At 37.7% G+C, this 13937-nt stretch overlaps 1 protein-coding gene across 1 annotated transcript in view; it reads right to left on the bottom strand.

Annotated features, from left to right (window-relative positions):
• The window catches only part of RNF138 (ring finger protein 138), a 41543-nt gene that overhangs the window by 17173 nt on the left and 10433 nt on the right, over positions 1-13937 (bottom strand). Inside the window, exons 3-4 of the mRNA XM_081251705.1 lie at positions 4000-4165; positions 1683-1798 (exon numbers count right to left, since the gene is read on the bottom strand). Of these exons, the coding sequence (XP_081107831.1) occupies positions 1683-1798; positions 4000-4165 (282 nt within the window). The remainder of the gene's footprint in view (positions 1-1682; positions 1799-3999; positions 4166-13937) is intronic.

The following is a 13937-nucleotide window of genomic DNA, read 5'->3' as shown; positions in this document are numbered from 1 at the left end:
ATGAGAAGAAAACGGAGTCATTTAACAAGCAGTGACTGCGCAAATCATATATACTAGGAACTTTGCTAAGAACTAGAGACACATTGTTGAACAAGACAAACACCATCCCTGCACTTAAGAATAATTTACTGGGTTAATAACAAATTGTTGAGTAATTTCAATACAGCAGAAGTACAGAAGTAAAAAAACCAAAAGGGATGAACCTAAGGGGATTTTTTAAAAAATCACAAAATCAGAGTGACCAATTTCATCCAATGACACTGAGTCAAGTAAAATGAGAACCTAAAAGAGCAGGAAATCAGAAAATTACTAAAGACCTTTACCAGAACAGTTTCAACTAAGGAGATGAAAAGAAGCCTTACTACAGTATGAGTGCTTCTAAGAGTGGTTAAATTACTGAAAATTAGCAACATGTGAAATGAAATGCTACTAAAATAAAATCTTAAAGACTCTGCTTAACATATCGCCTCCTGGGAGCCTTTCTATAATGCTGCCAATACTGCCTTTCTTTACAGAATGGTGTGCGCTTGCTACTGAGTTTTTAAAAATTAAGCACTTCATTGTTTAGAGATACATGCGTGGGTAGTAATATTATAAAGAAAAGCAAAAGAATGAACAACCCAAAAAAGAGGACAGTGGTTACCTCTGGGCGTATGGGGTTCAAATTGGCATGGGCTCACAAGGAGACTCTAAGGTCCTGAAAGGGGCTTCCGTGGTGGCACAGTGGTTGAGAATCCGCCTGACAATGCAGGGGACATGGGTTCGATCCCTGGTCTGGGAAGATTCCATAGGCTGCAGAGCAACTAAGTCTGTGCACCACAACTACTGAGCCTGTGCGCCACAACTACTGAGCCCACGTGCTGCAGCTACTAAAGCCCATGCGCCTAGAGCCCGTGCTCCACAATGAGAGAAGCCACCGCAATGAGAAGCTGGCGCACTGCAACAAAGAGTAGCCCCCACTCCCGGTAACTGGAGAAAGCCTGCGTGCAGCAACGAAGACCCAACACAGCCAAAAATAAATAAATAAATAAATAAAATTTATTAAAAAAAAATAAGGTCCTGAAAAATGTTATAATTGTTGACCTGGCTTAGTGGGCAACTGGGTATTTGTTTTGTCACTATTTTTTAAACCACACATGTGCATTCTGGCCATTCTTATGCATAAAATACATTTCATAAAAATGTTTAATGTACATAAACCTGAGACAATAAGATACAAATCAAGCCAAAACCTAGCTTTAAAAGAATTGAGACTAAAATAGAACTATAAATTTAATCGTACCAAATCTCACTTTTACATGACATTTTATCAAAATAAAAATTTCAAACAATTCTATTCTTAGAGAGTAAAAGGATTCTAGTTTGCAAATACATTACTGAAAGGGATTTTCTCTAGCTTTCAAGTAATTTCAGTTGTGAAAGAAAATACATTCAATTCACAGATCTACTTTTTATTCAGACATGTAAAGTTTCTTAGAATGATTTTTTACATAAGCTTAAGTCTAGCATAAAGTCAATCTCCCAGATGTCATTTTACATGCGTCAAACAAACTTATGAGGACAAAGGCAATTTACTTTAAAAACACAAACACCCACACACACACAAAAACACTTTATATAGTCTCTGCAAAATTTCCATTTTAACTATAAAAATAAAAACTCTAAGAATAAATATTGCTTACCTGTTCCCTACTGAATCTTGAGAGATCTGAAAGTTTGGAATGACAGAAGAAACACCATATTCATCTTGGTACTTCTTACAAGATTTGTAATGATGTCTCATGCGATAGAATTTAATCTGTAAATTATTGATTAAATGTAATGTGACTTTCAAAAGAACAAATATAACATGATTCCATTTATATGAGGTAGAACAGAATTCAGAGATAAAGTAGAATACAGGTTATTAGAGGGGTCGGGGCGGGGGAATAGCAAGTTACAATTTAACAGGTACAGAGTTTTTGTTTGGGATGATGAAAAAATTCTGGAAATAGTGGTGATTGTTATACAATGTTATGAATGTACTTAATACCACTGTATTGTACACTTAAAAATGGTACGCTTTCTACCTTACCATCCATAATACTGCACTCTAATTGTTCATTTGATGCCTCATACAGATTGTGTGTATGTATACACATACCATGTTTTCTAACCAAATGGACATTTATTGTATAAAAAAAGTTTACCACAATCTTTCACTTATAAAAAAAATAAAATAAAACTAAAAAAAGGTACGTTTTACGTAATGGATATTTTACCATAATAAAAAATTCAAAAAAAATTTTTAATATAATGTGACTTTTAATATAAAAAGGAACTCATAAGACTTGAGATATTGCCAACAAGAAGGAAAAAAACAAGGCAGAAATAGATAACTAAATACTCTATTTAAACAAGAGGTCTTGGGCTTCCCTGGTGGCGCAGTGGTTGGGAGTCCACCTGCCAATGCAGGGGACACGGGTTCGTGCCCTGGTCCGGGAAGATCCCACATGCCGCAGAGTGGCTGGGCCTGTGAGCCATGGTCGCTGAGCCCGCGCGTCCGGAGCCTGTGCTCGGCAACGGAGAGGCCACAACAGTGAGAGGCCCGCGTACCGCAAAAAATAAATAAATAAATAAACAAGAGGTCTTTTTTTTTTTTTTTAAGTAAATGACTTACTTCTTAAGTAGGAGCTGAAAATAAGCAGTAAGTCTCTGTCCATTAGATGAAGAGACAATGGAGGTGAGTCCAACTGTCTGTAAACTCACCATAAAAATTAACAAATAATTTTACACCTGAAAAAAAAATACCACTAATAGACAAAAAATAATATTAAAAGTATTAAGAGGTTGCCTCATAGCACTGGGCATCTTTTTATTTCTTTAACTACTGCAACCTGGCAGAGTTAGAAAGTGCTTTAAAAAACTAAGTTCCCAAGTTAACACTTGGAACATTTTTCAGTTTCTCTCTGAGGAGTAGAGCCAGAAATCTCTCAAGTGTATTTTCCAGCTTCACTTCATTGCCCTGTCAGTTAACACCTCCCTCAAAGAGATGGAAAAGCAGATATGTCTTGTGTGAATGCATGAAACAGCAACTGGTTTTTTTTGCTCACTGACTTTATTAGCTGTTTGAAAAAGTGGTTGTGATAAACCCATAATAAACGAATATACTCAAAGCCTAACTACCTCTCACCATTTCAATCCCTTTCCAAACGATAGAATAAAATCCAGAATGGATAATTAATGCCAGTTATTTGCCAATACCTGATTTTTCACAACTGTTCCTCAAAAAGCAAAGTCTTCTGCCAAGTATTTTGTGATTTCTTAGATAAATACATAAACATCCAAGTACAGCGGGCAGCTAGGGCGTTCCCCCTTGACTACATAAATCCATTTGGCCCATTTCTACCTGCAAAATTGCAATAATGATACTACCACCAGAAAAACTATTCAAGGACTGAATCTGTACCAGAATGGGGCTTCAGTGAGTTAAATGCCAGTTTGTTCGTTCAGTTCATTTAGCAGGTAATTGACGAGTGATTATTTTGAAAAAAATGCCACGCTAAAAATTACGGCAGGGCTTCCCTGGTGGCGCAGTGGTTGGGAGTCCGCCTGCCGATGCAGGGGACACGGGTTCGTGCCCCGGTCTGGGAAGATCCCACATGCCGCGGAGCGGCTAGGCCCGTGAGCCATGGCTGCTGAGCCTGCGCATCTGGAGCCTGTGCTCTGCAAGGGGAGAGGCCACAACAGTGAGAGGCCCGCCTACCGCAAAAAAAAAAAAAAAAAAAAAAAAAAAAAAAAAAAAAAAAAAAAAAAAATTACGGCAAATTCAGAGACTGTCTTACTATTCTCAGTAAGTTTATAATCTAGTAAGATCTATAGCCACAGCTTTTCTGGCCTTTTCTACCCAATTCCCAACCTAAATAATTTCTCTTCAAAACAGTACCCACCAAGACAAGTCAAACAGAAATTTCAGAGTAGAAACTTGACTTTCAAAGAACTATGTCACATTTACTCTACCTGTTTTGCACAGCATCTGCAGCTACCAGAAAATCTCCTCATGATATTTTCAAGGTCTAAGGCCCGTTCAGGACATGCTCTCTCTCTTCTAGTCACATTTCCACGACACAGGGGACAATGTATTCCGCTTTCTCTCATTGCAGTCAGGAAACATTTTCTACAGAAACTAAACCAAACATTTGTGACACGTTAACTACAGAAAAAAGTACTCTTTTCATTTCGATGATTAAACACAGCAGTTATGGGTATGTAATCATGCTAGGCTATTTGTATGTACATAAAGCTAGAATTTTTAAAAACTGTACATGAATTTCTCAGTGTAAGACTAATGTCTGGACTAGATGGGAATACTAAAGAAACTACTTTTAACATAATACAGGAAAAATAAATATTATATAACATTATCAGGGGAAGCATGGTACAAAGGAATGACTGGATCTTATCCTGTGTTGTTTAGCAGCTGATTGATTAACCACAATGGATCTCCATTTCCTCCCCTTACAAAATGAGAGAATGGACCACACATCAACTTTGTCTCAAACTGATGTACTTCAAGATGTTGTCCTATAAGATATGAATAGGTCTCCTACAGAAAGTGATTTTGGAAATTCAAGGATTATTCAAAGTTATTAAGGTTTCTCTGCTAAGGAAACCAAGTGTTGCCCAAACTTCTGTGGTCAGGATATATGAAAATTCCCACAACAGTGTGCAATGGAACATAATTTGAGAAATACTTAAGAACATAATTTGAGAAATACTTAAGAATCCTGGGCTTCCCTGGTGGCATAGTGGTTGAGAGTCCGCCTGCTGATGCAGGGGACACGGGTTCGTGCCCCGGTCTGGGAAGATCCCACATGCCGCGGAGCGGCTAGGCCCGTGAGCCATGGGCGCTGAGCCTGCGCGTCCGGAGCCTGTGCTCCGCAACGGGAGAGGCCACAACACAGAGAGGCCCTCGTACGGCAAAAAAAAAAAACACAAGACTAACTGGAACACCAGTCTAGATCATGATACGGTCTACATTAAGGCAGGAGTAGGAAGGAGGGACAGAGGATCTCTATTTTAGAGACATAGTTCTCAATGTCTATGATTGTGTATGAAGGGGGGCGTCCTAGGTTAAAAAATAAAATATAATTTTTTGACAATTACTTGTGAGAGAATGAGAAAGAAAAGCATTTCTAATTTAGAAGACTCAGTAAAAGGTGACTGTATTAACCAAATTGAGAAATACTGGAAGAGTTGGTTTGACAGAAAAACGCAAGTTTAAAGTACCTACAGGGCTTCCCTGGTGGCGCAGTGGTTAAGAATCCGCCTACCAATGCAGGGGACACAGGTTCAAGCCCTGGTCCGGGAGGATCCCACACGCCGAGGAGCAGCTAGGCCCATGTGCCACAACTACTAAAGCCCGCGCGCCTGGAGCCTGTGCTCCGCAACGGGAGAGGCCGCCGCAATGAGAAGGTTGCGCACCGCAATAAGGAGTGGCCCCCGCTCACCACAACTAGGGAAAGCCCAAGCGCAGCAACGATGACCCAACCCAGCCATCAATCAATCAATCAATAAATGTATTAAAAAAATAAAGTACCTACAAAAAGCTCAATGCGTGTTATCCAGTAAACAAGTGGAAAATGGATCTGAAAATTGGGGGGAAGAATATGGAGAGCAGATAAGGTAAGAAGAACACTAAAGAAACAATCTAGAAAGATAAACATTAAAGGAAGGTTCAAAGAAACAGAAGAACCAAGAGTAAGTAATGTTATAGAAGCCAAGTCTAATAAACTACCAAAGAGAAAACAGTAATTAAAGAGATAAAGGTAAAACTATCACCAAACTATTAAGCTAAACCTTCCTCTTTAAATAAAAACTGAAACTGTCAACAAAGTTCACACCAACAAAATTCATTACACAGAGATAACCATGCATAAAATTGACAGAGCTTGAGTGAATGAAATGAAGCAGGTTAGTAACTATTAGCAGGTAAATTAGTCAATATGCTGGCTAATTTAACAATTACAAGTAAAATATAAACACAGAATATTAAAAGATTTTTTGAAACCTGGGTGTACAAACATAAGCTGTATTTAGAGGGAGTGGATAAAATAAACCAAAATTTCAAAGCCCACTTATTCAATACCTAAAATAGTATATGATAACACTACATACCCACCAGAATGACCAAAATGAAAAAGGTGGAAAATACCAAGTGTTGAGGAGGATGTGAAACCAACCTAAACTTGCATTCAATGCTATAAAAGTGTAAACTGATACAACCATTTTGAAAATTAATACAACCATTTGGCAGTAGCTAATTAATTCCACTCCAAAGTATATACCCAACTGACGTGCATACCTCATCAGAAGAAATTTCCTAGAAAGTTCATTGCCACACTATTTGTAATAGCCAAAAGCTGAAAACCATACAAATGTCCATCAACAGAAAAATGCATAAACAATGACAGCATATCCACAAAATTAAAACTATAGTATACCGTAATAAGAGTGAATTTGGATGTATAATGTTAAGCTTTGGAAGCCAAATGCAAAAGACTACAAGCTGCATGATTCTATTTTTATAAAGATCAAAGAGCAGGTAAAACTATATTGTTAAAAGTCAAAATAGTGGTGTCCTGGAAGAAGTGGGATACACTCCTTGGAGAAGTGAGGAATTTCTGAAATGCTGGTAATGGAGTTCTGGAGTTCTATTGCTTGATATGGGTGTTGAACATATAGGTGTGCTCAGTCTGAAAAACATTCACTGAGCTTTTATGATGGGGCACTTTTCTGTTATGAATACTATACTTAATTTTTTTCAATTAGGAATAAAAACAAGGGTAAATATGTTTAAACTGTTATAAAAATAGCTAAATTAATCTTCTAACTGGGCTTAAAAACAAACCAAAAAAAAAAAAATTGCTAGAAAATTTCCAGAGCTAAAAAAATACGTCTGCAAAATAAGAAACAACCAAATGACCAGTACAATGAATTTCTGAAAGATCTTCAACTGGATCACTAGAAAATCTTAAATAATTATTTTTTTCAACTTCTAATAGCTTCCAGAGAGTAAATCAAAAAAATATCTCATACTAAGGTAAGAGAATCAGATTAGCATCAAACTCATCAGCAATAACAAATAGATGACAAAACAATAGAATATGTTCAAAGTTCTGAGGGAAAGTGACTTATAATCTAAAATTTCATCTTCTGGATACTAAACTATTTGCTTTTTGAACCCTAGGCATTTCTGATAATGCAATAAATACTGAGAAACGACGCATTCTGCAAAACTGCACACTAAAACTTACAGGGCTTGTGGGGAAAAAATGGTTGGGGTAAACTAACTACCTGTAGAACACTGTCACCAGAGGACTAACAAAAACCCAAACAGGGCTTCCCTGGTTGGCACAGTGGTTGAGAGTCCGCCTGCCGATGCAGGGGACACGGGTTCGTGCCCCGGGTCCGGGAAGATCCCACATGCCGCGGAGCGGCTGGGCCCGTGAGCCATGGCCGCTGAGCCTGCGCGTCTGGAGCCTGTGCTCTGCAGTGGAAGAGGCCACAACAGTAAGAGGCCCGCGTACAGCAAAAAAACCAAAAAAACCCAAACAATACTAATAAAAACACTAACACATTTTAAAAGACATTTAAGTTCTTAATAAACATTTTACTCTAAAGCTTAAAAAAAAGAGGTGAGGGGTTAGAAAGGAGTGATTAAAGCTGATAAATTCCAGAGAGATCTCATGGCCAAACCCAACCAAGAAAAAAATGCAGGTTGTGTGTTTCGTACAGTAGTGTACAATTCTGTGGCTTGTTATATTCAACTGAGTTTTAGTGTACTTCTCTTCAGCAAATGTAACCATTTGCTAATGGCTCAAAACATCAATGTGCAGGGGAAAAAAACACATATAAACCAATCCGTTCTGATATAATCTTGTATAACAACAGAATGTTATCACTGTTGAGTCTGTTATCATTTGTCTCTAACCTTGTTTGTGGTCTTTTGATATGGAAAATTTTTAATTTTTAAAATAGTCTAAATTCATCTCCTTTTCCTAAAATTACGGTTTGTGCTCATAGTCTTAAGCCTTCCCCTTCTCAAGATCAGGGATATTTCCCTACATTGCCTTCTAAAGTTTAAGTTTTGCTCATCACATTTAAGTTTTTAATTCACCTAAAAATACTTTTATGTATAGTAAACAACAGAGATTTCATATGCAAAGCCATTATCCAAATACCATTCTACTGAATAAGCCATCTTTTCCCCATTGATTTGCCATGTCATATATATCAAAGTTCTAATACCTGTATGGAACTATTTCTGGGCTCTCTAGTATATGTCCTACTGATCATTTATCTACTGCTGCAATTAATACCATACCATTTTAATTACTGTAACTTCATAATACTACGTCATGGTATCTAGCAGGGTTGGTTCTATCTCTATGTTCTACTTTTTCCAAATTTTCTCATTTATTCATGGTCATTAACACATCATTATGACTTTTTAATCAGTTTTTCAAGTTCTACCAAAACAATGATGTTGAGACTTCATTGGAATTGCATTAGCTTTTTTAGAATCATCTGAGGGAGAACTGGCATCTTAATTTTATTGAATGGTTCTACCCATAAACATGTCATGTCTCTCCACCTATTTAGATTTCTTATGCTTTTCAGTAGTTTTTCAACTTTCCCTACAGAAGTCTTGACATTTTTACTAGATTAAATAGTCTAATTATTTATAAACTATTTATAGTTTTTGTTGCATTATAAATAGGATTCTTTCTATTAATTTTTTATCTGATTACTGTTGGTATAAAAAAATGTTATTGTTATTGATTTTTGTCTGTTGTTCTTATATCCAGAAACCTCTCTGTACATTCTTATTAGTTCTAATCATTTGTTAGTTGTTTCTCTTAGGTTTTAGATGTAGTTTTATCATCTACAAATTATGACAATTTTATCTTTTTTTTTCCATCTTTGTATACCTTATTTCTTCTTTTCTCACTGAATTGCCTAAAGCCTGAAATACAATGTTAAATGGTAGGGGGGATATAAATATCCTTGTCTAGTTCTTGACTAGAAAAGCACATAGGGTCTACTATTCAGTACATTTACTATAGATTTTAGGGAAGCTACCCTTAATTAGAATAAAAGTAAGTTCCATACTATTCCTAATTTGCTATGACATTTTATAATGAAATGCTGAACTCTATTAAATGCTTTTAGCATCTACTGAAATGATCATATGCTTTCAACATCCAAATTCTCTTCCTATTTTGAAGGTGTTCTTCATTATGTGATTTTCAGTGAAAATCAGTTCCTTCTGAAAGGACGAAAAACTGTGGGTCTGTCAATTCCTCCCAACAATTCTGTCAGTTTTCATCTAAAGTTATGTTGGTAGCTAAAAGTTCAAGATTATTCCTTTTATCCACGTGAAATGACTTTCTTTCTTGTAATGCTATCTGAATTAAATGGTCTGATATTAATATTTCTATACCAGCTTTCTTTTAGCTGACACAGAAATATAAAGACTCAGAAAAGTTCTCTGAAAGACTCAGTTCTGCTGTAAAGTATCACACACATTCCTGGAAGTCACTGCAGTATGCAAAATCATCCAATAAAAACCACAGAGCTCATGGGAAAAACAGGGTTGGGGCACAACACACAAATGTACACATCCAAAAGAATACTCTATATAGGTTACAGATGCATTCACGTTTAAAAGTTTTAACTCAGCCTGGAAAAAATACGCACTACTCATTACAATAACTGTTAAAAATATTTTAGCTTTATGTTTTACATTCCCTAAGGGAAATACTTTAAGCAAATATGAATACAATTTATATGTATACTATGCTACTATTAGTGTTAAAAAAAAAAGGCAGAGGGGGCTTCCCTGGTGTCGCAGTGGTTGAGAGTCCGCCTGCCGATGCAGGGGACACGGGTTCATGCCCTGGTCCGGGAGGAGGGTCCCACATGCCGCAGAGTGACTGGGCCCGTGGGCCATGGCCACTGAGCCTGCGCGTCCAGAGCCTGTGCTCCGCAACGGGAGAGGCCACAGCAGTGAGGGGCCCGCGTACCGCAAAAAAAAAAAAAAAAAAAGTCAGAGGAACGAATGTTATGTTCGTATCTGCGTATGTATACATAATATGTCTGAAAGGATACCAAAGAAATCAATAGCGATATATACCGGGGAATTATGGGGCAGAGGACGATGCAAGGAGTGACAACAGGAATAAGAAAATTTGAGAGGGCTTCCCTGGTGGTGCAGTGTTTGAGAGTCCGCCTGCCGCTGCAGGGGACACGGGTTCGTGCCCCGGTCCGGGAAGATCTCACATGCCGCGGAGCGGCTGGGCCCGTGAGCCATGGCCGCTGGGCCTGCGCGTCCGGAGCCTGTGCTCCACACGGGAGAGGCCACAACAGTAAGAGGCCTGCGTACAGCAAAAAAAAAAAGAAAATTTGAGGGAGTTCCCTGGCGGCCTAATGGTTAGGATTCCAGGCTTTCACTACTGTGGCCTGCATTCAATCCCTGGTTGGGGAACTGAGATCCCACAGACCATGTGGCGCGGTCAAAAAAAGAAAAAAAAAAATCCCAAGTCAAATCTTAGTAACTAAGCACAGCTATCCTTTAAATAGATACTAAAACTACTTCTTGAAGACTGGCAAAAATATATCTTAGAAAGCAAAAATGATTTACAAAGGTGCAAAAGCAATTTAATGGAGGAAGGATAAAATTTATTTAATAAATGATGCTGGAGCAACTGGAAATCCATAGGCCAAAAAAATGAAACCCATTGAAGCCTGCCCCTTTATATAAAAATTAACTCAGGGCTTCCCTGGTGGCGTAGTGGTTGAGAGTCCGCCTGCCGATGCAGGGGACACAGGTTCGTGTCCCGGTCCAGGAAGATCCCACATGCCATGGAGTGGCTAGGCCCGTGAGCCATGGCCGCTGAGCCTGCGCGTCCGGAGTCTGTGCTCCGCAACGGGAGAGGCCATGGCAGTAAGAGGACCGCATACCGTAAAAAAAAAAAAAAAAAGAAAAGAAAAGAAAAAGAAAATTAACTCAAAACAGATCATAGACTATAGTAAACTGGGTAATGGCCATCCAAAGATACATTCACTTCCTAATTCCCAGAACAAGTTAATATCACCTTATATTGTAACAGATCTGATAATCGTTAAAGATTTGGGGATGAGGAAATTAGCTGGAATTATCCAGGTGGGTCCTAAATGTCACCACAAGTGTCTTTATAAGAGAGGCAAAGGGAGATCTGACACAAACACACAGGAGAAGCCATATTGAGATGGAGGCAAAGACTGGAGTGATGTGCCCCCAGCTACTCGAGGCCCTGCCAACACCTTGATTTTGGCCCACTGAAATTGATTTCAAACTTCTAGCCTCTAGAACTGTGAAAAAATTAATTTATGTTGTTTTAAGCCACCAAGTTTGTGGTAATTTGTTACAGTGGCCCTCAGAAACCAATATGCAGAGTTAAATGTGAAACATTAAACTATAAAACTTTGAGAAAAAAATAGAAAATATTCACAACACAGAGCTACACAGAGTTCTTAGACTTAAATGTTAAAAACACATTCCATAAAAGGAAAAACTGACAAAGTGGACTTCATAAAAATTTAAAATGTTATTAACAATCTTAAAAAAGATTGTTAAGTAGATAAAAAGACAATCCAAAGACTAGAAAAAAATATTTGTAAATCATATACCTAACAAAGGAGTAGTATCTAGAATACATAAAGAAGTCTCAAAGCTCAAAAGTTAGAAAGCAAATGATCCAATTAAAACATAGGCAAAAGACACTGAAGAGACATGATTTTAACCTAAGATATACAGGTAGTAAACATGCACATGAAAAGATGTTTAACATCATTAGCCATTAGTAAAATACAAATTAAAATCATGAGGTATCACTACACAGATTGAAATGGCTTAAAATTTAAAACAATGACAGGGACTTCCCTGGTGGCACAGTGGTTAATTAAGAATCTGCCTGCCAATGCAGGGGACATGGGTTTGAGCCCTGGTCTGGGAAGATCCCACATGCTGTGGAGCAACTAAGCCCATGTGCCACAGCTACTGAGCCTGTGCTCTAGAGACCGCGAGCCACAACTACTGAGCCCACACGTCACAATTACTGAAGCCCATGCGCCTAGAGTCCATGCTCCACAACAAGAGAAGCCACCACAATGAGAACCCCATGCACCCCAACGAAGAGTAGCCCCCGCTTGCCGCAACTAGAGAAAGCCCACGCACAGCAATGAAAACCAACACAGCCAAAATAAATAAATAAATTTATTAAAAAATAGTAAAAAATAAAACAATGACAACATGAAATGCTGGCGAGGATGCAAAGAAACTGGATCACTCATACACTGCTCGTGGGAATATAAAATGGTATAGATACTGTGGAAAATAGCTTGGCATTTTCTTAAAAGACAAAACATGCAACCACCATATGACCCAATAATTGCATTCATTGCATTCTTAGGCATTTATCCTAGAGGAATGAAGGCTTATGTTCACACAAAAACCTGTACATGAATATTTATAGCAGCTCTATTTGTAATAGTCAAAAACTGGCTATTCCGGATTTCCTTCAATGAATGAATGTTTAACCAAAATGTGGTACATCCATACCACGTATGGATTCATATTCACCAATAAAAGGAACTAATGATAACACACAACCTGAATCTCCAGAAAATTATGCTGAGTGAAAAAAGAAATTCCAAAAAGTTACATATTGTTTGATTCCGTTTATATAACATTACTTAACATTCTTTTTTTGCTAACAGCTCTATTGAGATTTAAGTCACATACCATATCCCATTCACCCATTTAAAGTGTACATTTCAGTGGGTTTTTTACTGTTATTTATAGAATTGTGCAATATTTAAGATTCTTAAAATGTCAAAATTATGGAAATAGATAACATGGGACTTCCTCGGCGGTCCAGTGTTAACAAATCCGCCTTCCAATGCAGGGGACACAGGTTTGATCCCTGGTCGGGGAACTAAGATCCCACTTGCTGTGAGGCAACTAAGCCCGTGCGACACAACTACTGAGCCCACGCACCTCAACTAGAGAGCCCTCATGCCACAAACTACAAAGCCCACACCCCACAAGGAGAGAGAGAAAACCCACACATCATAATGAGAGATCCTGCATGCCGCAACGAAGATCCTATGTGTTGCAACGAAGACCCAATGCAGCCAAAAATAAAAAATAAAAAGTAAATAAAATTAAATTAAAATTAAAAAAAAAAAAGAAATAGAGAACGTGTGTGAACATTAGTGCTTGCCAAGGGTTAAGGAGGCACAGGGTGGGATCAAGAGGAAAGTGGGTGTGGCTATAAATGAGCTATGTGAAGGATCTTTGTGATGATGGAAACGTTCTTTATCTTTACTCTATTAAGAAGGAAGATATCCTGGTTTTATTTACAAAATATTACCATTAGGGGAAACTGGGCCAGGGTACACAATTTCTGTATTACTTTACAACTACATGTGAATCTACAGTGGTCTCAAAATAAACAGTTTAACTTATCCGTATATTATAATGCATATTCACTTAATAAATACATATTAAATACTTACTACATAACAGAACTAGGGACATATCAGGGAACAAAAGTCATGAAAATCCCTACCCTGATGGGACTTACAGCATTGTGTGCATGCAGGTACTTGTGGCAAGTTTGTGTACATATACTATATCCAAAAACATTTTAACAAGTCATATTATACTGTGCTAAAAATAGTAAAAGTAATTAATGAAAGTGAAGAATCCCAAAGAATCAAATTATTTTAAGAATTCAAATATACTAAAAAGATTTTTAAAAGAATGGAAAAGGAATGCCCTCTAAGAAATACTGAGGTCAACTAAATAAGATAGGCAAATTAATAAAGATTCAAAAGCACACATCATATAT

The sequence above is a fragment of the Mesoplodon bidens genome (genome assembly GCF_964165515.1).
Source record: "Mesoplodon bidens genome assembly, chromosome: 13".
NCBI classification, from domain to species: domain Eukaryota; kingdom Metazoa; phylum Chordata; class Mammalia; order Artiodactyla; family Ziphiidae; genus Mesoplodon; species Mesoplodon bidens.
Note: the sequence above shows the minus strand (reverse complement) of the source record. Positions and strands in the feature narration are given on the sequence as shown.